Source organism: Nelusetta ayraudi, unplaced genomic scaffold, assembly GCF_046127955.1.
Source record: "Nelusetta ayraudi isolate G7.1 ecotype Tasmania unplaced genomic scaffold, CSIRO-AGI_Nayr_v1 ptg000011l, whole genome shotgun sequence".
Classification (NCBI taxonomy): domain Eukaryota; kingdom Metazoa; phylum Chordata; class Actinopteri; order Tetraodontiformes; family Monacanthidae; genus Nelusetta; species Nelusetta ayraudi.
This window is the reverse complement of record NW_027466061.1, coordinates 19,522,037-19,550,000: the sequence shown is the minus strand read 5'-3', so window position 1 is coordinate 19,550,000 and position 27,964 is coordinate 19,522,037. Positions and strand designations below refer to the sequence as shown.

The window sequence follows — 27,964 nt, the reverse complement described above, 5'->3', positions numbered from 1 at the left end:
ATATCATTGTTTTATATCTACCATCATCCTCTAAAGCAGGGGTGTCAAACTCATTTTGGTTCACAGGCCACATCGAGGAAAATCTATGTCCAAGTGGGCCAGACCGGTAAAATCATGGTATGGTGATAATAACGTAAAAACAACAACAACTTCCAGTTGTTTTCTTTGTTTTACTTGGTCCGTGTTCTTTGAGGACTCTGCATCAGCGTTGCCAACTCCTCAGTAAGGAAAGTCGCTATTGGCTGTCCTGAAAATCGCGAGAAGTCGCCAAATGACCTCATTGTCTAATTTGCATAATTGACAATTTGCACTTGATCGCAAGGTAACAACACCAGGAAAAGTCGCTAGATTTGTCGCTAATCGCTTTTGACAAAAAAAAAAAAAGTTGCCATGGGGAGAATAGCGACTTTTTGGGGGAGAAAGTCGCCAAGTTGGCAACACTGCTCTGCTTCAGCTTTGTCTGTTTCGACAGAGACATTTTGGGGCAATGAGGGTAGCCAATAGGAGACGTGAGTGGCTGTAGTTGTGCCGATTTGCTCAGCCCCAGTATTGAGTTTGTTTGCGAAGCAGAAACGATATTGCGACACCAAGTGGACACATTTAGAACGGCACTTTCTTTCACTGATAAATTGCAGTTTTTATATTTTGCAAAATCATCTCGCCGGCCAGAAGAAAACAGTTTGCGGGCCTGATCCGGCCCTCGGGCCGTATGTTTGACACCCCTGCTGTAAAGCATTGGGGAAAGCCGTTTGATTTTTTTTTTAAAAACATGTACAGGTTTCGTGTTAAGTATGATCACAAATGCCCGAGTTATGAATTGACTAGACCTGACTCGACAGCAGTGAGATGGGGCACATTTCAAACCGAAGAGAAACACTCACAAGGAATTCGTCTCGGATGAAGAACTTGGCTCTCGTCACTCTTGGATCTTCACCGGGTTCAGGAGTTGCTGTGAGGAACGACACAATGAAAACGTGGACTCTGCGAGGAGCTCCAGTTGAGGCACAGGTCTAGGCGCACTGAGGCACGACACTAACCTTCATTTGGTATGGTGTAGCGAGCATATTCAGGAAAGTAGTCTTCGATTTTGGATTTTCCAGCTAATACTTTCTCAGCCAGCATGTCCTGCTTGTTCAGGAACAATATTACTGATATAGTGCGTAACCATCTGCAGGGGGAGATAGGTGACAAACGCCAGGTATTAGTCGTACAGCATTAGAAGACAAACAGTGACACTCATGGACTCATTTGGATTCAGAGCACTGGAACGGCAGCACAACACATCAAAACCTGTATATTCATTTGTACTTTTTTCAATTACACTTGCTTGACTTGATTTTCTTCCAAAATGTGTGGACAATGGGGCTGGGCACACATTGGACAATTTTAGCCATTTCTGACGCTATGCTTTCTGGAGTCTGGACAGATTTCATCCTGGTAGAGAGCCATCTGCTGTTGACTGTAGAGCTCAGCAATAATAAGCACCAATACTGTGCTTCAGAAGGAACTTTTCAGACAGCTTCTCTGGCAGTGGGCGGGAGCAGAGCCACCAGACCATCTCCTCGTGCAAACCCCAACCAACGCTGTCAACGCAACAGTTAAAACTGCAATCTTACCATCAATACCCTCAGGAACCTGGAGGAGCAGCACTGACCGAGCACTTCTTGCTATACGCAAGTTCATGCACAAGGGCGCATTTTTTTTTTTTTTTAAAGCAAAAGAAGAAAGACGACTAACGGGGCCAAATTCTGTCTTTTATTCCTAAAAACTTTTTTTCATTGTTATTTTGTATTGCCAGTAAACAGTCCTGCCTCAGAGCCTTAAAACAAATGTTTACCGACGACTGTCGACACACAGGACGGTCTTTGGGGGCAGGCGCTGCCTTAAAATGTACAGCCAAAGCACTTCAGTCGTGGGCTTTGTGATGACAGCGTGATGGTGCAAAGGGTGAGCTTCTTTTGCACTGCATTTATCAACAGTTAACATTCCATAACACCCTCTCCAAAATCATACAGTGTACAACCACGCTTGCAGAGTTTCACTGTCGAGATCAAACAATTTGGAATTTTGTCAATTTTGAGTAGAAGACAAAGCGGCATTTCTTTAAGAAAAGATGTGCAATTTAGTAGGAATGACAATGGCGTTAGCGTGGGCTCCTAGTTGTGCAGTCCTGCTTTCAGGTAGACACTTATCCTGATGTTGAGATGAGGCGAGGAGTTGAGTCCCAGTCCCACTTTGCTGCGGTGGGACTCTCGTACGCACATCACCGCTGCATCCGCTGGTGCAAAAGGTGAATCGACACTTACGTTACAAGTATGAGGCCTCACTTTGAGTTGTAGTCTAGGAGTTCCAGTCTAGGTTACTTTAAGATCCCCCAAAGTTTTTTTTTAATGCTCTGTTCCAACCGACGGAGCCTCTACGCCTGATTCGACTGGCTGTGTTTTGAAAAGATAGAGTGGCCCACTTGGCTCAGTTCGTTTGACACAAGTGAACGCAACAATTACACAAGACAGTCAGAAGAGGCATCTGTTTGATTCCATTCAACTCTGGAGTGGTTTGGCTGCAGTGAGACACCAACCCACCCACCAGCCAGAAGAGTATTCTGCCTGGCAACAGACACAAAAAGGAAGAAAAAAACAGAAAAGAAACAATAACCAGACTCATTTTTGTTGGAAGCAAAGTACGACTCGCACGTACGCAGCGGTGTCTGCTTTGGCCGGCGTTACAATATTGCAGGATGAGCACAAAACGGCCGGTGGCAAATATGCAAACTCATTTGGAAGAAATCTTCTGGTTTTGGAGAGAGAAAAAGGCTCAAAGTGTGACAGCACTGGAGAAACCAAGTTACATCCCATAAACTCCAAGTGTCTCAAACGCTGACATTTTCTATCAACGAACGGTGACCCGAAATTTACGGCAGACAGCAATGAAAGGGGAAAAGAGACGGCGGCGCTGGGGAAAAGCTGCCGACACAAGGCCCTGATCTGAATAGTGAGACTCGGTTTCCGCACTCACCTGTTATTCCAAATACTGCGGAAGAGGTCCAGGGCTTCCCGTAGCCTGTTGGTGTTATTGTCTTCCCTTATTACCATGTTATAGCTGCTGCTGGCCACCACGAAGATGATAGCAGTGACGTCTAGACAGAGTTAGAACAACGTTAGAACAGTTCTCTTATGTCACGCTTGCAGCAAGAACCAGAAAAACAAGAGGCAGCGCGACCCTTCTGTCGGCTCTTTTTTTCTCCCCCAGAGGCTACTGGAGAGAAGAAGAACAAAACAAATGCATCTTACCGTTAAAGCACTGGATCCATTTTCTCCTTTCATCTCTCTGCCCGCCAACATCAAACATGCTGCGGAGGAAATAAGACACTGGGGTCAGACTGAGACACAACAACTCCATCACTGCAGCCCCCTCAGTCAAAGATGGAGCTGAACTGGGAGATGATTGCTAACCCCCAAAACTTTGCCTTTTCCCCTTGTTCGGAGCAAAATCTCTTCAAACATTTTCCAGAATTGAAAAAATGTACACAAAATCTTGACGGAATCTGTCAGAATTTAGACAAAAATGAATAAACTAAAAAAAAGTTAAATAGAATGTTAGCTACCCAAGTATATGAGTGAATACGTGGAGCCCATTACAGAGCAGACAGCTAAGCAGCTGTAGTGTGGGGATTGGGCCTGTAGATGGCAGTAATGCAACACTTGGTGTACTGGCTGCTGTAGAAGGAGCCAAGTACAGAATTTCACAGCTAGATCTCACAGTTTTCCACTGGATGTGCGCCACAACAGCTCGGGCTCGGACTCGGTGGCCTCCGGTGCAGCGAGCCGCCAGCGTCCGTTGGGAAAACGGCAAACAAGGATGCAACGGGAGCGTCACTAGTTTTTGGATGACGTCAGTTCATTGATACAGGAAGACAAGACGGAGGAAGACGTACCTCTTGGTCATTTTTCCAGATTTGCTTTTGTTTATGTCTGTAAAATTCAATTCAGTCGTCAATTCTAACATTGAAGTTTGCTGACTGTGTGTGGGGTCATGTGACGTCACTGCCCAAATTCCACTACGTCTTTACATACAACATTTGGTTTAACGGGTGTCTAAGAAACTGAACTTCGGACATGGCTCCTTTCCACTTCAGGCATATTCAAGAGAATAATTCTGCTGTTTGTTCTTGTCATCAACAACTGTACCATTATTCTTACTGGCTACTCCCCTTGAAATAACAAGAGTGAGGGAGCAGCTGCCTTAGTACTCATGCTGCACTCAACTTAAACAGGGTTCCTGTTATAGTTTGAATTACATTGTCTTAATTTGATACATTTTTTGAATTTGACAAAAATATGGATTTTTTTTTTTTTAAAAGAAAAGAAAATCCTAATTTCAAGCAGGTAAAAAAGAGAGGAAGACAGAATTACATTCTCACATTCATTAATTATGAGAGGCGGGCAAGACTTACTGAAAGTTCACTTTGTCTACTTGGAACTTTGTCTCAAAAATCCCTGAAGTTAACACTCGGCAGCGTAGCAGGTCCTGGAATTCATGGGAAAAAAAAGGTATTGAGTTTTTTCGGCAGTAATCAAGGATTTAAAGATTATTTATAAAACAAGAGGGGTGCACACTGAAGCGAGGACTGACCTGGTCTGTTGGTGTGTAGTCGCTCTGTCTTACAGAGTCAATTCTGTCCAGGAAACTGCAAAGACGGGAAACAGGAAGACATTAGATTCTATATTAATATATAACCATATCTGTTGGTAGCAGGGACAGTCAAGTTTTCCCTGGATTTGCCCAGGAGTAAATGCAACAGCGCAGGCCAGCATGACGGGCAAAAGAACATATGGGATGAATGAGCAGAAAGATTTATTTCTATCAATAACCTTTAACACGAGTGTTCATGATGTCAGAAACCCAAACAAAACCGAGCACAAGACCATGTTGGCGTTGCGTAAGCCATTCATTCAAACCCTCCACTTGGTGCAATCTTCAAATCTTATGTCATGACATAACTCGCTTCGCACAATAAACAAATATGCCCCTCTGTGTCTGTTTGCTTTCCAGCGGAGCCCAGGCCGCCATGTCCGACTCCTCGTCGAGCGGCTGCAGAGACAGCTTCCTGCCACAAGAGGGCAGGCCTGCTCAGTCTGGGCTATTTTGGTCTGTCTCTAGTCAGAGTGATTACATAAGGCAGTTATTGTGGAGGTTAGACAGCTTGCTGTTGCCTTTCCTTCACTACGGAGCGAGCATGTGCGGCAGCAGTAGCAGCAGCTGGGCCTTCCTACCACACAGCAGGCCCGGCCCGGTCGGGGCCGCCGAGGCCGGCCCGGTCGGGGCCGCCAAGGCCGCACACAGGCCCCTGGAAGCTCCACCATACACTGACAAAAATGAGCCTACAGTTTGAGATGGACGCCGCTGCGCCAGGACATGCGACACAATACACACCAAGCATATTTTCCCAAGCATTAAAGTGAATGTGTGAATTTTGGAAGACGCTTTATGTAGTCCCTGTAAAAGGAAACTCCTGATCATCTCCACCTTCCGCACTGGAGCAACACGGTGCTCACGCTGCCAATAGATATCTGACCAGAAGTGAATGTACTAGTTGAGAAAGAGCAAAAGCCGGAGCTCCGGGTTGGCTTTGTGCTTTTGTTTGGAGAGAAAAAAAACACTTAAAAAAAAAAAAAAAAGTCACATTAAGTCAGCTTCAGCCCGTTTACATGCACACAAAAATCCAATAAGTGGGAGCAATCAGATAACTGTAATCAAAGGATCTGCGAGTTTACAGGGATATCACGAAATGCAACAATCGAAAAGCCCTGGTTTACAAGTTGCAGCGCACTGTCGGAGGTTGTACCTGTAGACCAGAGTTCATCTATTTGCAAAGAGAACCCTGCGCAAGTTCGATTCATCATTCACAAGAAAGGAGGAGTTGTCTGCACTGGATGTAGTGAGACATGAGTTCCCATCCGTAGTCCTACACTTGATACTACTTTCTGAACATCAGGGCTTCCCTTTCTGGGCGAGGACAGGCCCGCGCTCTGTAGCTTTAGCTGTCCAAAATCACGAGCTAATAGACCTTTGATTTAGAAAGGTGACATGAAAGGAGTCTCCTCTTCATTCCAGCAGAAGCTCTTTGGCAAATGTACGCTGTTGTGCACCCTGTTCATCATCCTCTGCTAAGGTTTCCTCTAACTGCTAACTGCTTTCATGGGTTTTACATATGTTCAGACGCAAAAAAATAACCATTAGGATACCTGGTATACATGGACAAACACACTGGAGTGCTGCGGAGATCTCCAGGTGCATTAATCAGATTTCTGGTAATCAGATAATTGATGTCACATTACGCCATTGTTGTTCTTGTTGTTGTGGTGGTACATGATCGTTTGCAAAAATCTGGAAAGCCTGGAAAAAGTTGGATAACTCCTGAGATTATAAGGCTACTTATAAAATTACTCCTTTAAGTGAATAAAGTAAGACTGGCTTCAGTGCACTGCACAATGGTATCAGTCATTTAAAGGACGCTCGCGCCAATAGAACTCCATTTCCCAAAATCTGTGCAGAGGATGATGTAGAGGTGAAGTTTGAATGCAGACTTTTGGAAGCAAACCTGCAAGTGGTTTATTACAGCCGATGAAGTAGAACAACAACAACAACAACAACAACAACAACAACAGCAAAAATGTTGACATGAAGGTTGGGCGTTTGTTACCCTGACTGCATATCTGGTTTTGTGGACACAAGAAGTTCTCAGACTGAAAGGTATGATGGTACTCTGTGCAAATACTAATCACTATACACTTATTTCTATCAAATTGTTTTGATGTTGGTGTTAAAATTTATGTTGCAAAATGATGTGCTATTCAGTCATGCGGGCGAGAGGAATATGTTTTTCACATTTTAGATTTGAAAGTTTGCTGATATTTAACCTCTTGAAGGTAAAATCTGTAAAAGTTTGTGACTCTTACAGATTTCTCGAACTTCCTCTGCCTTTCCATCTAATAGCGGTTGTTGTGCAATCAGCTGGTGGGGCTAGGGTTGGTGGTACTTGCTTTGTATCTATTTTTCCACAGTCAACTCTAATAGATAGCACTGTTATTCATAGGTAACTGGTGAATATACACATTCATTTACACACAAAGATTTTACGAGTTAAAAAGAAAAGAACTTCAAAATGCATCGAACCACGATTCCATTTTTGATGTTGATTATAACACGATTATTACCATGATTAACGCTCCTTATGACACCGTCAACACATTTTCTTGTGAAATCACACAAAACCAGAGGATATTCTTTGCTTTCACATTTAGCCAACACAGCAACACATTCTCACACGTGCAGAGCATGATGTATAACTTCACTTTAGTGGCTTGAAGTCATCCTTAATGTAGCTACATAAGGAGAATTCCCACACACTAATAAAAAAAAAAAAGGGCAAAACTTCCAAAAAACCAATAAAAAATAAACTCTAGTTTCCCGTTTAGCTGCAACGCTAGGGTCATATTTTTAGCAAGCCTTCCTCGCAAGAAGCTAGCAAGGTTATAATTACTGAGAGTTTTCCTACTGTCATGTGACAGAAGTGCTATTGGCGGAGCACTGGCGAGCCAAATATAGACATCGCACCCGGCAAGAAAAAAAGAACAAGGGTCCTATAAACAGGGGGGAAACTGCTAAAGAGAAAAAAAAGACAAGATTGATTATCATGCGGCCATCCGGATTTTAACTCATCAGGAGGTGTAATGCAGTTTTCCTCGGTGACTGCGCTTCTATGAATAGGCGGGCTGGAATTTAAGGCCCGGGAAATCAGTCATTTTTGCTGGTTTTATACAATTTCCTCCCAGGCCTGTTCTCTGCTGGCATCCCAGAGTGTCCTCGTGGTCACGTGATGAGGCCGCTTTAAGAAAATAAATAAATAAATAAATAAATAATTAAAACAAAACAAAACAAAAAAAAGATTATTCTTAGATTTTTAAGACGTGGGAGCTAAACGTCAGCAAGTTGGTTTCCACAGTTTCTTAAAGATCCAACAGAGGCGGCGCAGCACACACAGACGAATTAGGTTCATATTTGTGAAAATTGTTGCAGGGCCTGTTCTTCCCAGAAATCAAACCCCAAGCACTAAAAGTACAGCAGTGACTTTTTATTTATCTGGCAGCGAGTGCGACAGATGAACAGAGCATTTGAAAGCCCTCAATTGCGCGTGAATAATGAGGAATAAAGTTTATAAAAAGAACAACGGCACTCTCTTGTCCACTGCAGATCCTCCTGCTTCTGTCTGCAGGGCTGAGGCTTCTCTGTATTTAGGCAAAACACATTGCACTCATCTTGCAGGGCCAGTCTGTGTTGCTATGTATAGGCTTTGTTGTGGACAGTATCACTTGACTTGGCCCGGCCTTTCTGTCCTCTTTCCATTAAACACAAACAGCACTGCGTCCACACGCACACATGCACGCACACACAGAGTCGGGGACCTTACCCACTAGCATGCCGCTAAACGCTGAGGAAACGCTGGAAGTGGAAATGCTGGGGACGAGAGACCCCGCCCCCTCTCTCCTTCTGAGAGCCACCACCAACCAGCGCTAACGCCGAAGCTACAAAGCTAGCAGTGAAAGCACCAGCCCTGAACAGCCCCGGTTTCATTTCAACGTTTCAAACTGAGCCAAATCAACTCCACGTGTCAAGACAACGCAGCCGAGGGCTCGCTGTTGTAACCGGGAACGAAAAGAGCAAGGACAGAGGGCTGTGAGCGAGGAGCTGCATCCTCAACGCCCCTGGCTGGGAAAATTGAACAGAAACCAAACAAAAAGGCCTTTCCCTCAGCAGACAGGGGACGTTCACACCAGCTAACAGCAGCCAGCCTCATGTGCTCATTTGATAATTGGGTTGACTTTTTACAAATAGTGGAGCATCTTTAATTAGCAGTGCAGAGGATCGGATCAATAGTTTCCATATTTTGAGCCGCTCGGGTCAGCGTAATGGACTTTCACTTTAGCGGGCAGTTGGCTGGTGACAGCGTTCTGAAAACCCGCTGCTGGACACGGTGACACCACAGCTTCCTCTCATGCGGGCCCTGCTGAGATCGCACACACATGTGCCGTTTCTGTTAAATTACTGCCACTGTAGGATCCCCGACATTGATTTAGTTCAGGGATCAACGTTGATTGGTTTTAAAAATCTAAACTGTATTATTTCATCAAGTGTTTGAATTTTGTTCTTTTTTTTTGTTGAGTGTGTCTGAAAGAGATTTAAACTAAACTAAAAGAGATTTAAACTCGCTGCTGGCACAACATCGCACATTTTCCTCCATTTTTTCAAATCATGTCTTCTACACTTTATTGGTCAGCTCATCCAGGTCTAGGACACATCACAATTTAGAAGAAAAAAAAAAAGCAAAAAAAAAGCAGCTTGTGACATACAACACGGACTGTGGGAGCAGCCGCAGAACGCACGGTCACGTGCAGTGCGAGCGGGGGCCGTGCGAGACGCGAGTCACCTGGTGGAAAGATCTGAGCCCGGGGTTCAACTCATCCATTCAACAAGGAACACTGTGGAGTTTGGGAGATGGATCTGAAACTAGACCAATCCATCAGCGGCTCAGTGGGTACTTCCTAAATATAGGAACACGAACGGAGACACTCCTGAAAGTCAAACCGAATCTTGTGTAAACAACGGCGCCTGCTTTATCTCAAGGCTGCTGAATCGCCTTGCAGGGCTGCATCAAGTCATGCTTTTGAAAGGTGTTGTATGAAAACGTGAAATACATTGTAATGCCTTTTCGTCTCTGCTCAACGTCTGTGCGGAGCCGCTATATATTACCCGCGCTTAAAATAGCACTCAAATTCAAAGTGCGGGGCGAGAGCGAGGGGGACGTCGTCCGGGCCCGAAACGCTCCCCCCCCCAAATAGCCCTCACACCAACATCCACTCAATTCTATCGAGGCGGGACAGTTATGCGCTGTCTGTCCGTTACCGAATTGCCCGTTCCAAAAATAGACAGAGGAGTAAAAATAGTCCAATCAACTGTATCGAGCAGGTCTCAACTCTCTTTGACAAAAACAACTGCAGCCTGCTTTCCTAAAGCAGCGCTTCTGACACACAGTCAGCCGCTGGCCGGCTGAAATTTCCTTACCTAATTTGAAATCAATAGCCAATGTCTGCATCAAAAAGGATGTGATAACGGTGAGCATTGAGATGCAGTTAAGAAATCAGACTAGCACAGTGGCAGTGGGGGATCCAGAGATTTTCCCAGTTCCTAAATGTGCATATTTAAAGAAACAAATGTAGAAAAGAACTGGGCCTTCATGCTGTTTGTGCAGTTCACCGAGTGGCCTCTGGGTGGCATCCCTCTCTCCTGCTGCACACTCTATTCCACACTGACCCTGCCTGCTTTTAGCAGCAGGGTTCCCATGGCAACCCCAGTCAGTCCATACCACTCCTCCATCGCCCCTCCACCCCCCACTTTCTCTGAGCCAGGCTGCACTTGTATCCTTCCATTCCCAGACTCTCCCATACATCAACACACAGCACAACGGCGCTCGGGACTCGCTTTTATTGCGCCGTATATGTGTCACTGTGTCTGCAGAAGTGTGTGTGTGTGTGTGTGTGTGTGTGTGTGTGTGTGTGTGTGTGCACGCGTGTGTTTGTGCATGCATGTATAGTGGGAGGGCCAAGCAAATTTGGGCACAAAAGGACTGAGGCTTGTTTCAGAATGCTAACGTCTCTTTCGGAAGCACTCCAAACCCTCTGAAAAATATGTACATTTTTCTGGCCAATGAGAGCAGGGGACGAATGTTTAACACCGACGCATTCTGAAGAGGGCGGGTATATTTCCAAAGATCATATGAGTTTAGGGTTGAACCATGGGGATCATTGCTAAGGAAGTTACACATCCTAGAGCAGTAAGAGTCCCATGCTAAGGGTCAGACAACAGTTAGGCTAGCTTAAAAAGAAATGACACCAATTAGTCGCTGTTGTGACAACAACAATATAACTCTCTCCGTAGCTAATCTTTACTACAATAAAATATAATGAAATGGGCACAATGGCTGTGAGCAGCAAATGTGGTCTCTGGTGAACTCTCCTGCCACTGCAGCATGTTTGAGTCGGGCCTGGCGGCTCAGGAACAGGAAGAGGTCCAGCACCCTTAAATCTGAGATGTTCAGACTTCACTTTCTCACTGAGGCAGTTTTAAGCCTGACACTTTCAACCCTGTTTGCAGCCGGTCCTGGAAAATGCTCATGCTTCCGACTAGCGATTCCCAGGGGATCGGCACTCCGAGCTCCACTTGATACTTTCAATCAACAACAACGGCGATGACGATGACAAAAATCCTTTTTAACAGAGGAACGTGAACAAGTCAGCGACCCGGTTCAGCAACCAAATGCTTCTCTAAGCAGCAGAAGTTCGTCTGACCAAAGTTTGTCTGACCAGAGCCATGTTACTAATACTTTCTGAGAAACTGGTTATCTCTATCTGGTTCTGATCCAGAAGCTGAAAGGAAGGTGCAGGACTGAGTGTTTTTTGTATGTTTTTTATTGTATATATATTGCTTCAGCTTCAGAACCTCATACAGATGCTGGACATCAGCTGGTTTCAAACAGAGATCTCGGGAATTGCACACAGTAAAACAATTAAGCAATTGAGGACACTGCACCCTATTGATGCATAATATACTTATTTTTTCACATTTAGGAGGCCCACAACAGTAGATCTTCCTTTGAAGCCACCTGACCGCTGCTTGTGCTGAAACTTCAATGAGCCTCCATGCTAGCGCCTTCAGCCTGGCCTGGCGAAACAGCTCAAACTGTCCAGGCAGAGCGGCCCACCGCCACAGAAAAATAGAAAAGGCTTCCAAAAATAGCCATGTACCCCTTCGGACCACATTCCACAAGAGGTGAAAGTTGAGGCTTGTTTGACTAGCGGCCGTGGACGAAGGAGACCCTTTGACTGGGTGGGGCGGCGCGCCGCTAACTCCTAGCCTAGCGCCCATGGAACCAAGGCTGCGGCAGACTAGCGGGCCTCGACTCCGAGGAGGCGCCGAACGCATCGCTAATGTCAATGCTGAACTCGCACAGGGGCCATGTGCAGTGTGATGTGTTTTTCTTTTCTTTCTTCTTCTTCTTCTTCTTTTTATTTTTTCCAAAAGTGGCTCCAGGTCTGCTCCTGCCGCTCGCTCCCTGCTCGCTCCCTCTGCTCGCTCTGATAGGCCCGGCTCGGGAGCAAACAGCGAGACAGTAGTGTGGAGCTGAGAGGAGCACCGTGTCATGATTAGACAGCAAAATGTCCACTTGTGTGTCAAACTGCACTTTGATCAATTCCCAAACCTGTGGGCCAGGCACGTTGTAGTCGCTTCACACGCGCACGCACGCACGCAAAACCAACACAGAGGCGTTTTGTGTCTCACCTTCTGCTACTGACCTTCCCTTTGTTTACAGCGCATTGCCGGGATACTCCCTTTGATTCGGCTGCGCACACGTGACCCTCAGCCAGTTTCTGCTCTGCAGTGCTGCTGCTAAAAATAGCCTCAGCTTGCCCTGGCTCCACAGCTAGTTTACATAAGCTCTAAGGGGGGTGGAAAGGGAGGGAGGGAAGAGGGAGGGAGGGCGGGGGGTAGAAAAGGGAGCGACAGAGGGAGGAGAGAGAGAGAGAGAGAGAGAGAAGCGGGGGAGGGGGGTCTTGATGCAGAGGGAAAGACAGAGAGAGAGAGAGAGAGAGAGAGAGAGAGAGAGAGAGAGAGAGAGAGAGAGAGAGAGAGAGAGTAAGGGAAGAGAAGGAGGAAGGGAAGTGGAGGGGCGTCTGTGGACGACCACAACACAATCTCTGAAGAGGGAAGTTGCAGCGGCGCTGCTGTCCTCCAGCAGTCTGTGCCTTTACCCTCCTGGTCAACAGCAGGGAGTGTGTGACAGCGAGGGAGGGAGAGAGAGAGAGAGTGTGTGCGCAGTTGACACACCGCGCAGTAACAGGCTTGCAGATTTCCACCATTCACCAGCCTCGCTCTCTCTGCCTCTGTCTGTCCTTTAAAATGGATGCACATTTTAACCCAAAAATAAAAATCTATTTATAGACGCGATTCCCCTTCCTAAGCGAAACATAGATTCCTGTGCAGCGTAGTCACACCGCACATCAGGGGAGACAAAACTGGCAATTAACACAGACCTGCTAACTAACAACCCAGGCACAAGGTTTGAGGAAATGCAAAAGACAAAAGAAAACAAAATTCGCATTCAGTGCGGCCGGGGTGGTTTTTTTTTTTTTTTTTTTTTTGGCACTTTGGTTTTGATTTAGACGAAAAGATGGAACGCATATCTTTTTCCAGGGAGCACTTGTGTGCTTTTAACTGTGATCTAACTCATTGACTAAACTAAATGCAGTCGGTCAGAGAGAGAGAGACAGAGTGAGAGAGAAAGACAGAGAGACAGAGAGAAAGAGTGAGAGAGAGTGAGACAGAGAGACAGAAGAGAGAGGGAGAGAGAGACAGAAGAGAGAGAGAGCGAGAGACAGAGAGAGAGAGAGAGAGAGAGAGAGAGAGAGAGAGGGAGAGAGAGAGAGAGAGAGCCCCTAGTCACTAGAAACAAAATAAAATAAAAACAGACGGGCAGAGTGCCTAATCTTGTGACATGTAGCATGCTACGCTGGGCTTTAGGCTCTCTTAACTGTTTCCAACTGCTGGGGCAGATGAAGGGCCTGGCAAGGAAATGAAAAAGTGAAAGGACTTTAAAAGTGACTGAGGAAGCCGCTAATAGTTAAAGTAATAATACATCGGCTCGGCTGAGAGGGCCAACATGTAACCTTTACGAGTTCTGCTGGCAAAATAAAACAGAAAAGGAATCCAAATATACATGTGTCTGTATTCAGTTATATAAATGCATTTGCTAATAATAAGCGAGTGGCAATACTGTGCAATTTCTAGCCGGCCACACGGCCAGAATGCGAGTCTGCCCAGGGCGTCTCGCTTTCACCCCTGAGGTCACAGCTGCTATAATAGAGCGTTGTAAACCCTCATCAAAAATCTGATAGCGCAAACAAAAGCGGGTCAGGCGACATTAAGACAATTAGGATTAACGTAAAAGTTGCCCTTTCCCAGAGGGGAGCCGCTGATGAGGGAACAAAGGACTAATAATAAACGCGCAGGTGATTCTGTTCTGCGCTGATGCAACGCTGAGGATCCCAGAGGTGCTGGAGCTCATGCCTGCTGTCTGAGGGCGGAGGCAGGAGGCACGGGGACAGACAACCAGTCGGACGGTTCCCAGGTTGCCAGTTTAGAAGAGTCAGAATGGGAGAGAAAACCCACACAAACGGCGGGAAGGTCCGAGCTGGAATCAAACTTGCAACCTTCCAGCCGTGAGGCGCCGACCAAAGACGCTTCCCGCCTAATTTGCCAAATGATAGGATTGCAAATGCGGCGGCCACACGGCAACAGCGGACAGAGAGGCCGCCAATGTGCGCGTCCTTCCAGCAGATACAAAAAAAAAAAAAAGAAAAAAAAATCAGTTTCCATTTGTGAGACATTTTAATGGAAACCAAGCACTTAACAGCGTTTGTTGCTCAACTTGTGTGCGCTGTCCCTCTCCGGCCTTGAGAGAGTACTGAGTGGACAGACAGGGAGGACAGATGGAGAGCCGCTCGGTCCCACTGGGGGCTCTAACAACCTTAAGGACAGTGGTTTGTGGATACGCAGTCCCACTGCGCTTCCAGAAGAATAGATTCTACAGTTCAGATTAAAGCCACTCCTTCCTTTTCCTCAGAAATCACGCACACAAGCACATCTCCACGCTCACAGATATACTCAAACACATGCAACGCAGGCAGACACTTCCATAGTGCCCCCTTTGATTCTGCCTCAGTCAGCTGACGGCAGGGTCATCTGATTTAAAGCGAGCGACACAAAGCTTTTTGTTAATCTGGATTAAGGCCTTTTAGGAATCTCTCACCAGGGAAAAAAAAGCAAAACAAAAAAGATTTAATTGCAAATGCGTAGGTTTGATGAGCAACTGATTTTTTTTGCGTTAACATGCAATCATCAATTATCACTCAATCGATCATCTTGAAAGTTATCTTAAGATTTGCACTGAAGACTAACGGGTGAACGTACAACGCAAATAAAAACAAAACAAACCATTAAGCGAACACTTTTAAAGCACTTTCCTGTGTTTCTGTCAGGGCAGAAAGCTAGTTGTAGAAAGCTGGTTGTAGAAAGCTGGTTGTAGAAAGCTGGTCGTGCAGCGACAATCATTAATTGTGCTTCAGTCCAAAAAACAAATGCTACATTTTAGGATTAGTTTCCTCTCATACTTCTGCGTTCCCCTGTGTGATTTCACTAAATCCATCGCCGTGTTAACCAGGTTCGCTTGCTCATCAGAACTTTGGCTGCACAACCGCTTACAACACAACAAAGTCGGGTTTTGCACAAGTTCAAATTCGAGTTCAAAAGTAAAAAAGAAAAAGAAACAGAAAGCAAAGTTTTCCTCAGAACCTGGTGACCAGTCTGAACAAAAGCAGCGCTTCCAAACAGTCCAGATGCTGCATGGGTCAGCATCATCCCTCTGCCATAACATGGACAGAGCATCAAGTGAAATGTTAAAAAAAATAATAATAAAAAAAAGAAATAAAACAAATTATGGGTGACAGAATAAAGCGGCAGTGACATGCAGCCAGTGTATAAATATCGCTCTCTCGGGCTCTTCCGTGAACAGAAGAAGCTCCTCATTGAGGAGAGCTACTGTTTGCAAAGCGAAGCCCCTCTGTTTCTGTAGGCCCTGCAGGGGCTGGGGCGGCCTGACAATGCTGCCCATTCTTAGCACTTTACTGCCTCAGATGACTGTGTCAGTGGCCTCGAGGCTGGTGGCAGAGTCCCGTGACTGACCCCACACCCAAACCCAAACCCAAACCCCAGCCCCAGCCCCAGCCCCAGCCCAAGCCCCAGCCCAAGCCCCAGCCCCAGCCCCAGCCCCAGCCCCAGCCCAGGGCCCAGGCCCAGGCCCAGGCCCAGGCCCAGGCCCAGGTCATGAAGCACACACAGCCATCATCAGCCATCAGGACTGCGGGTCCCTCCTCAGCAGCCGGACCTCTCTCACCATCCCAGCCCATCGTGGAAACAAAATCCTTCTCCCAGAGGGGGGTGGGGGGGCGAGGGTGTGGTGCTCACAGTCCTTGTATTCTCCTGGAGCAGCAGCAGCAGCTCTCGCAATGAGCTGATTAATAGATGAGCTGCTATTCGGCACGATAATCGATTAACTTCAGTCCTTTTTTTTTAGCACAAGCTTCAAACTGTGGCTCTCATCTTCTCTCCCAGGGGAAAGATGAGCTTTTTATATCAGTTTAAATGAATATTTGTGTGTTTGTAACCGGGAGAAAAAAAACAGTTCAGGCAAGAGTCATGATATTGTGTTGGGCCTAATATATCTCCATGGTTTCCAAAAAGATTAACCTATGCACTGCCATAGGCCACACTTTTTCTCAGCTATTCTCAGATATTTTGCTTCCCCATAATTAAAAAAAAAAAAGTTTAAACTAATAATCAATTTTATCATTTATAGCTTTCTTCAGCATGGGGTAGGCATGGATGATGTGTTATCACTTGCAATGTATTAAAAAATATTTACATATATATACATGTGTGTGTGTGTGTGTGTGTATGTGTGTGTGTGTGTGTGTGTGTGTGTGTAAAAAAAAAAAAAAAATCCCCATGGCGAGAATTTATCATCTAGCGATAATAACGATAAACTCCCGTTGGTGACGTGTTTGTGCGCGTGACACGTCGGTCGCCTCAGGTGCAGAACAACAAGGACCATGGCAGGAGGCGGAGTTGACAGCACTATGGTCTGTTGGCCCCGGCCCGGGTGCAGGAGGTGGTGGACTCAGTCAGTGCCAGGCGGCACCATCAAAAAACTTTGAAGATATGTGACAGCCGACGACTAAACTAAAAAATAAAAACAAAAAAAGAACAAAAAGCTTGCAAGTCCTTCAAGTGAGAGTCATGTTTTCAGTGCTGCTGTCTGGTTCAATTGGAGTTCCTACAGCTTTTAGCATGGGTGTAGTTCAGCAGTCTATTTGACAGTGGAGTTTGAATGTTATTCTATGAACTTTCCCTTTCATCATTATAAATAAATATCCCCGACCACCCATGCCCTTGGATAGGGCGAGCAACTAAGAGTCCAAACAATACCAAAACTCATCATTTCTAAATGATGGTCGGCCATCAAACACAGCTGCATCACTCAGCTGTTTGACTGGAGCTGCGTCCCTGCTGCTGCTGCTGCTGCTGCTGCTGCTACTTGGCCTCCGAGCCACACGGCCGCACAAACCCAGGAAAACCAATGCAGACAGCAATAATCCACGACAGAAAGAAATACCTCAGTATCTCCATTGTGTCACATTCGCCAGGCTGCTGAAACAAACAACGGCGGCAACAATTAAAAACAGAAAACGAAAAGCCTGGCAGGAGGACTGGTGGCAGGTCAGATTTGCGTGTGGAAAAGAGTTTGATTTTGCCGTTCACACGTCCACGGCAAAGCAGTGGCACCGGCCGGCCGTGGCTGGAAATAGCTCGTGATCAATCAACTGGCAGACGCATATCTGTGCTCTTAAAACGTAGAAATGTGAAATGCTGAGGGCAGATCAATGGGTGAAAGGATTCCATAAGCATCGACATGGACCTGGTCTTTGACATAACAAGCGCTCGCGAGTGACCCATGTTTGTTTCCTGTGCCTGTCAGTCCGGTGTCGGGCCCGCTGGAAAAAGTATCTGCCAACAGCGGCGGCGGCAGCGGCGGGCGGCACAAGGTCTGTGAAGGACAACGCCAATGAAATGGCAGAGGTGCAGAAATCTGCCTGCATGAAATCTGAACACGGCGACAAGACAACGCCGTCGTCGTCGTCGTCTTCTTCTTCCTGCCACCGCCGCCGTCCTCTGGCGCAGCTGATACGCAGCGCGCTCAACTGTTACCACATAGCGCGTTGCTGCCTGTTGATCTGTTCCTGCCGACCGCAGCCACGTGTAGGCCAACTTCCTCTTTAATTTCTCCTCCGAGCGACTGAAAGCCCTCTCTATCGCGCTCATTCCCCGCAGCGAGACCACCGTATGACGCGAAAGCACATGCGCTCCAAGCGAGGGGAGACGAGGGGAGACGAGCGCAAGTGCAAGACGGAGGGAGGGAAGGGGGGGAGGGAGGGAGGGAATACTTCCTGGACACAAGGCTAAAGAGAGGATACTGTCCAGCTCAGGGCTGGCCAAACTCTTTGAAAAACATGTGCTTTATTGTCAATTAAAAATGAACAAAATCAGTGTCTTTGACGGCCCACGGTGTTTCACTCTTTATTGAAACCATTCTTAAAACACTGAAAAAAAATGGATGATATACAGCTATTTGATGACTGACTTATCATTAACATTACTTTTTTTAAAAGCTTAACAGGCTGCATATGGCCCCCGGGCCATAGTTTGCCTATGCCTGGTTTAGCTGAACACTATCAACGTTCACCTTTCCTTCTAGCTTGGCTGGAGCAAAGAGAAAGGCGGAGTGTTTGCAGCACAGCCGTTTAAATGCACCGATGAGCTCCGCTTTCAACCTTCAGCCCAGTTGGCCGACAAAGCCGTCTGCCACCGTTTACATACTTGCAGGACAGTCACCGAGCAGAATGTAGTTTAGTGGTCATATTAACAATAGGTGTGCGTGCGTGCGTGCGTATGTGTGTGTGTGTGTGTGTGTGTGTGTGTGAGAGAGAGAGTGAGAGAGCGTTCTCACACAGACAAGCGGCCCGGGGTCCATGTAGGACAGAGTACGTATGAAAGCCCTCCATCCGCATTTGACACAGAGGTTAAAACCGAGAGAGGAAGTCTGCAAAAGGCCACGCAGTCTCGTCAACAGTTTGACTCGAAATATCAGCTGGAAGCCTTCAAAGAGTTGTGCTGCAACAAAAATCATTGCAGACTTGCTCGTTTATTCCGCAAATGAAAACGGCTCAAGTTTTTGTAATCCGTTAAAGCTCTGAAACTCGTTTACTGTTTTATAAAACTAGACGGCATGAAACTACCAAGATTGAAAAAAAAAAAAAAAGAGACCGAAACAAAACTTGAGGCCTCACGTTGTCGAGCAGCAAACAGCAAAGGCAGAATGAGAGACGGTGCAGCAGAGAGGTGAAAAGAAGAACTCAAACAGAGGGAAAGTGAATGATGCTTAGAAAGAGGACCATCATCAGTACTTTGCAACTTAAAGAGAACTTGAGTGTCCCAATAGCAGCCCATATTATGGGGTGGAAATCTTGCACAAAACCCGTCTAACACCAGCCAGTCACATGTAGACCAGGAGCGCTCGGATTTAAAGCCTGTACGCTTCTCACTGTCCTTATTCTGCTGGGTTAATGTTCACTTGCGTCACAGGACCGTCCTTTGCCGTCTTTCTTTCGCTCGCTGCAAGCCTTTGTGGTTTCACATATTATCCACATTTTTTTCTTTCAGATTTCAAAATATGGAGGGCTGCAATATTTTCTGGGTTTACGGAGAGACATTTAAACGTTAACGACATTAGCATAATGTTTGCTATGGCCGTGTTGCTGGCTAAAGTAAACATAAGAAGCTTTTCTACGTATTGTGCTTTCAGCAATACACACACACACACACACACACACACACACACACACACACACACACACACACACACACACACACACACACACACACACACACACACACACACACACACACACTGACTCAGAGCCGCAAAGACAAACAGAGTCTTCGGACTGCAAGAGCTCCACCTTTCAGATTCATGTGACTTTCCAACCATCACCTGACTATCTCTTCTTTCTATGGAAGTGGCTCTGAGCGCAGCCAGTAACCAGGGTAGACTTGACCCCGAGTCAAAGTTATATTCCAAGAGACGGGCGCACTTTCAGGGGTAGAGTAAGAGGCTGTGCGTGCGTGCGTCAGAGTTCACTGACAACAGGACAATATCAACAGCGGCTGATAAAGTGCGCCTTTGACCGAATTCACGGGGAGATAAAGGGATCCAACCTTTGCGATGGGAGGGGACAACTTTCAGTGGGCTGCGCCGCGAACGTGGCCTCATATTTACGCGGAACTCCAGAGGTGAGTCAGAAAGGAAGGCAAGAGGTGGGGGGCGGAGGGGAGTTAGCATTGTAATCACTGACCCACTTTGCATATCCAAACTTCCTTCTACGAGCAAGTAAAGGACTCTCGGTGGCGTTAAGAAAAAAAATAATAAAAGACCAGCACCCATCCGTGACCCGTGCGCCGCTGAGCCCCATCTACAAAATCTGGGTCACCGGCAGCACATGCAGATACATTTCTTGCATCTTATCGCTATTTCCTAACTACAGTATCTGGAGTGCGATTATAAGAAGAAGAAAAAAAAAATCAAATCACGACCCACATGGTTTTTGTCTACTTATGGAGACGCTGAAATTCAGCCTGGGAAATTCCCCAGGTAGATTAGGACGCCGAGCAGCGCTGAAATATTGCATGCAGCCTTCGACTGGAAGACTCCAACGTGTCTGTGTCTATGTATGTAGCTGCCGCGCCCCCCCGCCCCAAAAACACTCCTGTTCAACAGGCCGATGCTCAGCTTTCAGCGCGTTGCCACGGTGAAGATGTCCAACACAATGACATAAGAAGTTGCATGTAGAATTTTCCAGCTGACAAAAGCCACACCCAGAGTAAACATATGTCAGCCATCTTCGTATATGACATGACGCCAGCGCCGAGCTTCCAACGGCAAACACCACGCGAGGGGGACGGACAGAGTGGCAGCAGAGCAGCGGCGGCGACCAGCGGGCCGCAAGCACAACCGGCTCTCGCCGTGTTACATCTCCGCCAATGAGCGCTTACACAACGCAAGGGCTTAAATAAACACGCTTTTGTAAATATGGCCGCGCACGCCGATCACGCCGCGAAATGTGTGCTGATGTTTTGGACTCACTATTGTGCACAGTCGATGAGCTGGTACTCATTGGACCTCTCGAAGCAGGCCTTCACTCCTTCGTCGTCCCACAGCTTCTTTGCGTGATCAAAGAACTCCTGGAGGAGGGAGAGGAGAGCGTTAGGAGACTTCACCATGAGTGAGTAGTCCAGATCAGACGCTGGTCCTTTTACCTGCAGATTAGCAGTCCATATTAAGACATCACTTCAGAGGAAAATATTATTATGTTGTTATGTTCATGTAAGATTAAAAACAATGAAATAAAAATTCATGTGAAGAATGTCTTTACTGAACATTTGACATCATAGCGGTTTGATTTTCCCATACAACTATAAAAGCTGGAGCGGGTTAGGTGATGACCATTTCACAGAGTTCTAGTGTTCCCCTTTGACCAACGGTCTGAGCTAAACTACTTCATGGCACCTTGTTTAGAGCAAGTCACTCTACTGAAGTCAAGAGTTGATGGAGTAAAACTTGATGGGGCTTGATTCAAGTTTGTCTGTTGTGTTTTTCTCAGTACCAGGACAAAAAAAAGAAAGAAAGAGAGGGAACCACTTTGCATACCAAATAAAAAAAAAAACAACAAAAAAACAAAACTCAACAGAAGAACACATTGGGTTTTTGGAGAAATCCTAAGGTGAGCATGGAAAACTGCCTCTCAATTCCACAAAAAAGTCATTATCCTAAGTACTGCATCCTCACTCACAACACTTCACTGACTTTTAGTCAGAATGCAATGCTTACAATGAAGGTACACATGCGCACAACACAACCACTGTGTGCTAGTTGTCTAGCTCGCAGGCATCAAACGGGGCCTAGAAGAGTCCCATCCTGCTCAAATGGCAGAACTTAGCTGAGCATTTTCACAAACGCGCCACCATTGCTTATCTAAAAGGACGGGTTATTAAGCTGCAGTACCAAACCCAGGCCTAAAAGGCCCAATGGCAACTCCTGAAGAGTCTTGCCGTAGAATTAGGTTGCCACGCCATATACTGCACCACTGTTATGCCACCTGCATGACCAGCTATTGTAAATCCTGAACACACAGGCCCCTACCAGCCACCTGTGATAAGGCAAAACATACAGCCCAAACCAGCTGGTGAACGCATACGCTCCCATTTCCTGGTGTTGCACTCGGAATGTCTGCTGTTTATAAGGCACTACTTAGGCGAAAGAAACACAAATGCAAATTGAAAGACTGTAAACGCTTGTATAGAAATGCCCACCACTGCAGTACAGAATCTTCAAATAGACTAAGATGATTGGACTTCATATCCCTTGTTGCCCCCTGTGCACATGTTTTTTCATTGAGCTCCTCCTCTAGCCTAGAACTAGCACATGACTGCACTCAGCACTGGTCCTGCGCTGACTAGGGAAGGGGGAGGGGGGCAGTTGCCCCGAACCAGAGAGAAGGAGAGGGAGCCTGATAAATGATCACATGCTGTGGGACATCTCCTCTCGGCAGATCCGGTGATTAACTTGAACATGGAGAAAATCCACAGGTCCAGTCTGCAGAGGTCTCACAGAAGCGAGCTGCTTACATTTGCTTGGCCTTTGTGTTGCAGACAAATTCAGAGGCTTGCACTTCAGGCACAAGGCAGAAGCAGTTGAAATGCTAAGAATTCATGCTAGCTGTGCGGGAACGTGCTTGACAAAACTAATAGAGCATTAATTCCCCTACGTTACTAATTTTATTTTCACTTGGTTTTGTGAATCCCAACCCACCACCACCATCAAGAATCAGTATTTACCTACTTCTTCAACCAATCGCTCAATAGTGAAGAAGGCACACGCTTGCTTTTTTGCCTGTATTTTCTCCCGCTTTAGTCATTGGCCAATACTCACCTCAACTAATATCGTGAGACTCAATAGCACCGATTAAACTATTTGTTTCGCAAATTTTTACTTTAGCAGATACGAAAGAGGTTCAAAACTTAAAGAAATGTAAATTAAAAAATAAATAAACTAGAATGAATAAAACTAGCGAGCAGTGGGACTGGATGGGTTGAAGACGATAGGGTGGAGGGTGCGGGATGGTTGGAGACTATGTTCCTTAGGGCTCTTTTCCACAGAGGCGTGTGACACTGGGCCTTTGAATAAATGCAGTGTGTGCTGCAGTGCCCTACAGTGCAACTGATAACACAGAAAGAGACCAGGAGGGAATTAGCTTTAACACAAGCTTTTTTAACTCTTCCCACTCCTGTCCATTCCTCTTTCTTCACGTCTCAGCCGTTGAGGCTGCTGACTTTCTGGTGCCTGTGCCGGGAAGAGTTCAGCCCTAATCTCAGAGTAAATCTAGTTGGGTGTGTGATGTAATATTTCACATGAATCATACAGGTCAAGCTAAAGACGGAATAAAACGGTCTAAATATGATGTTTGCGGGGCAAAACAAACTTGTTGAGCAAGAGGTGATTGGACAGTCCAACTCTTTTCAATAATGCTTAAGAGACCTTTGGCCTTAAGGAAAGATGCACAGTGATGACCACCAACTCCAAAATCGCTCAATACATAGACAGCCTGACAACTGGTCGACTCCCCAGTAAACCATAGTCACCATAACCATTGAATTTGACTGAAATATTTGGTGGAAAAAAACTCCTGAAATCCTTGTGTTACCACTGAGAAGGAGTCAAACAACTTGCAAAGTCTTTTTTTGACCTGTACGTCTTCTATCTTGGATGCTCCAGTCATCATTGAATTGTTGCCCTCGATGTCTACCACCATGAACGAAAGCAACCAAAAACAAGACACATTTCCTAATTGCGAGCCATTACCAGCCCCAGAATTGACATGGCATTGAATGCATGACATTAAATAAAGGTTCATCAGTCACAAAAATAGTTTTATGATTGGTGGTGTTTGATATAACACAAAGTGCACCTTTACCAATAGACTACTTCATATCCTGAAGAAATGTCATGGAACTCTAAGTTCCAACACTGAGACCATCTTTTGTGCTGGACCTAATCCTTGTCTGTTGTGTTACTTGGTCATTTGAGCAGCTGGATTGCTTTTCTGTGTAAAATAACAAAAGCTAGGTGAAGGTTTGTGGCATCAACTAAATTCCATATTATTTTCAAAGATGGAGACACCGTCTCATCTGAATTTGGAATTTGGACTTTAGACAACAGAGGCCGTCAGGTGACTAGCACAGTTACAATAATGACATCTGTTTAAAAAAAAAAAAATTAAATGGTGTTTGAAATGGTGCATTATTGTCTACGGGTGTGCTGTTGTCCCAAGCAAGAGGACCAAAACTGTCACAGAAAGGGATAGTTTGATTGTAAGATTCAGTTTCTGCCAACTGATTGAGTTACAGATGTTGTAAAATGTTGAAAATCAAGCCATCATTTCAAAGCAGGTTCTTCATGAAGTCTGTGAGCTGACAATTTTGTCAATAGCTAACAGTAACATACTGTGTGTCAAACCCCACAAGGTTAAAACTAATGGAAGAGATATAAACGTTGTTTAGCTTCACAAGTTTGTGAGGGTTTTTCTTGAAAGGTCCGATGTAATGCCAAGTTCATTTAACATACATTTTCTTACAATAATATGAGATTTTAGCCTGTTAAAGAACTTCCCCGACATGAGACAAGCCCATCCGTTGCTTCTTCTATTGATTACGACAAACAATTCTGGAAGTGGTACCTTTCTGATGTCACAAAGGGAAGTGCAATAAATTCATTTAAATTGAACTGATATGACACTTTGACAGGTTAATGGCAAAACCCTCAGCCACCTTGTTTTATCCCCTTCCCAACATGTGTGAAGGTACAACTAAGCCTCAGTTTTAGCAGGAGGTTCAACCAAAACATTTTCTGCCAGTGGCTGTTAACGAGGGGATAATAATACAGAAATAAAAAAAGGAATTATAAAAATAAGTATAATATAGGGCGTCTAATTGTGCCCATCAGTCCTCTCACCACTAAATGGTAAGTAATTTAGTCATTTGAAGGTGTGCAAGAATTGCCACTCCAGCTGAAAGAGTCGACCCTAACCTACATTCCAAATATGTGCAGCATTGTTCATACTTTTGCGGCTGAATAGCAGTCTTCGTGTGTAATCTTTTTGTACATAGACAGTGATATGTATACCACGTCACGTCCTGGAAGGTTACATGCCAGCTGGAGATACCTAACCTGGGGAACCGTGCCAAAGAAAACCAAATTAGGTCAACATATCCTCAATGAAGCCTTCGTGACATAAAGCCAGGGCTCTTCCAGCTTCTCTTCAGCACTGTCTACAATCTTGTTACTCTTGTCGCCACTAAATTCTTGCATTGCGTAATATGTAGAATTGTGTACCGTCCACTGCTTAACTCCTGTAACATCGGTACAGAAATAGTCAACCTTACGTACGCGCAACTGGTTTAAGATGCACCAAAATAATGTTCACTTTCAGCCTACTCTCTCTATTAAGTAACCAAGGTTTGTCGTGTGGCGAGAACTTTTGAGATTCATAATATGAGAAGAGCCCAAGCAACATGGTGAACAACTGCTTTGTGAATTGTGAGAACGCTGTCTGAAAGCCTCAAACTGCAGAGATCTGATTTGTTGGCCAGAAACAAGGACTCTAAAGGCATTGGCATTGATGAGAATCGTGATTAAAGCAGACAAAGACACTTTCCAGTAACCATAGCTTGTACCATCACTCTCCCTCAATGCAAAAACAGCAAGACACTTGCAAAAATATAGGAAGTCAAACATCATCTACTTCTTCTTTATATACACTGCAATTACTGATGAAAAGGAAACGCTACAACAACAAAAAATTGACTGCTGTGCACATCACACTTAGCAGGGGCAGGCTTTGCCTTTAAGACAACGTTTGGAAAGATTCACCATGACGTCATCCGTCCAAACACTTCATGGGTTAAACACATTCCCACATTTTCATAATGGCGCCAACAGGTGAGAGCCACAGGTGACGGCCTGGCCGCGCTGTGTTTGATATCATGCCTGGTGGCGCTGAGCGACAGTGCAGGGGTGACACCGACGGCACAAGTGAAGCCTGCGAGCGATGACAAGTGCAGACACTCAAAACAGAGCCATGTTGTTCCCCTTGGCCCGGCCCGGCCCGGCCGGCTCTCCCCATGGCCGAGGCCCCCACACATCACACACTGCAGCTGCATGCTCGCTCTCACTGTGTGACCCTGTTGGAAGAGTTATAGCTAAAATCTTTTTAATTGATACTGGACGATTTAACTTTAAGGCGACATTTCAAAAACATTTCCATTTATAAATAAAGGCGGGAACTGGTATTACAGATATGGCTTGAGAGCACCAGTGTCATAACAAAAGAAACTGAGTGTGTGTTGAACTGGGTAAAAGCAAAACGAAAACTGAACATATAACAGCAGCAGGAGGAGCAAAAATAATTTTCATGACTGCAATTACGGTTCAATGCTTAAAGAGGAACGTCTACATTCAAATTGAATACTATGATACTATGAATTAATTTATCTGAATTGGGGGTTTTTTATCCTCAAAAAGTTTTGAACAGAATCCAGTCAGAATACACAGCCCAGAAACACAACACACCTGGAATGGCTACAACATATCTCATGGGACGGCTTGGTTTCTCAAGCAACATCCACACAAATCTTTTTTTATTCTAGATTCCAGTCGTCCGCGATCACTATGCTCGTTGTCTGAAGACATTACAGAGAGAGTCAAATAGCAATAGCTCCGACTCTGTTTAGCCAGAAGCACAGGCCTCGTCTGAGGAGGAGTCTTGCATTAAAATCTCCAGAGATTGAGCCGTTAGAGGGAATTGGCTCCAGAGACGCAAGTAAACGTTGTAGAGAAAAAATTTGGATTAAGACAGGCTGCCCTCAAGACTTTATTACTAAAAATCCTGACTAAATATTTGGCCGACTTTCACAGTTTCACTAAGTGTGACCTGCAACATCTTGTCACCAGCGAGAATTAAGAGACTAAAACTCTAAAAACCCAGACAAACTCATGCCTCTCGCTGGGCAAACTACTGCTGTCTGATTACTTCAATAGATTATACAACAATAACACTGAGGACCTAACTTCTAACTAATGGAGCTTCCCTATTCCAATTATGTGGCAAGAATAAAGGTGTTGAAGTAAATCCTCTATACATTCAAAAACTAAACATAAGATCAAACTGCCAAAATAGTTCTCCGAGGATCAGGAAGAACAAATTCAATGTCATGTTTGCGGTTATCTGTTAGGGAGTATGGGAAGAGTTTTGCACTTTCATTTGACTCAACTCACTAATCAAATATTCACCAACAGCTCTGAAAACAAGGTATTAAACAAACAGTGTAAGAGTAAATAAACTGTACAGTAACAGGAACTATGTTGAAATTACGCAAGGTGGAAATGAAGCCTGGTTGATTTATTTTCCTAATAGATGCTCGATGCTTTTACTTTGTTCACATTAAAGCTCAAAAATGTAAAAGGAAACCAAATTGTACAAACCTCGAAGAACCTATTGACAACTGTGTAATATTGTTCGTCCTGTTAAGGTGTGCTGCATATTGTCAAACAACAGCCGCTAAAGTAAAGCACTGGCTACTGTCCAAGTTATTACCCCAAGATAAACTTGAATATCCTACTTATTCTAATCTTTGTTATTGATGGACAAAAATTTAAGTTGAAATTAAATCCCAAAGGTGAATCAAACTTTTCATGCACTTGAAACAAGTTTCTGTTCATGTCATACCAGCTAGCAAATATTACCAGCCATATTTCCATTTCACTGTGGAGAAAACTCAACTGCCCTCTGCTTTGGCTGGTTTGAAAGAACCCATCCAAAAACCAAAAGGAAAACATTTTAAAAAAGAAAAAGAAAAGAAACATTGGGTCCATTATGGTGCATTTTCATATGATACCCCTGAGCTATTTCTGCAAGATGTCCATACGACTCGTGAAATGGCAAATCACATATCATCATCATCATCATCATACAGACACAACTGCATTTTGTACAGTTTTACACTACGATCACACACACACACACACACACACACACACACACACACACACACACACACACACACA

The 27,964-nt window shown here is 45.2% G+C and overlaps 1 protein-coding gene across 3 annotated transcripts in view; it reads right to left on the bottom strand.

Annotated features, from left to right (window-relative positions):
- LOC142885354 (guanine nucleotide-binding protein G(olf) subunit alpha) overlaps positions 1-27,964 on the bottom strand; it is a 47,359-nt gene that overhangs the window by 3,499 nt on the left and 15,896 nt on the right. For all 3 annotated transcript variants that reach the window (XR_012926280.1, XM_076021736.1, XM_076021737.1), the window contains exons 5-11: positions 20,930-21,027; positions 4,633-4,687; positions 4,454-4,527; positions 3,291-3,349; positions 3,016-3,136; positions 1,038-1,168; positions 882-949 (exon numbers count right to left, since the gene is read on the bottom strand). Coding sequence is in view for 2 of the 3 variants with exons in the window: in XM_076021736.1 (XP_075877851.1) it covers positions 882-949; positions 1,038-1,168; positions 3,016-3,136; positions 3,291-3,349; positions 4,454-4,527; positions 4,633-4,687; positions 20,930-21,027 (606 nt within the window). In the remaining variant the exon portion in view is untranslated. The remainder of the gene's footprint in view (positions 1-881; positions 950-1,037; positions 1,169-3,015; positions 3,137-3,290; positions 3,350-4,453; positions 4,528-4,632; positions 4,688-20,929; positions 21,028-27,964) is intronic.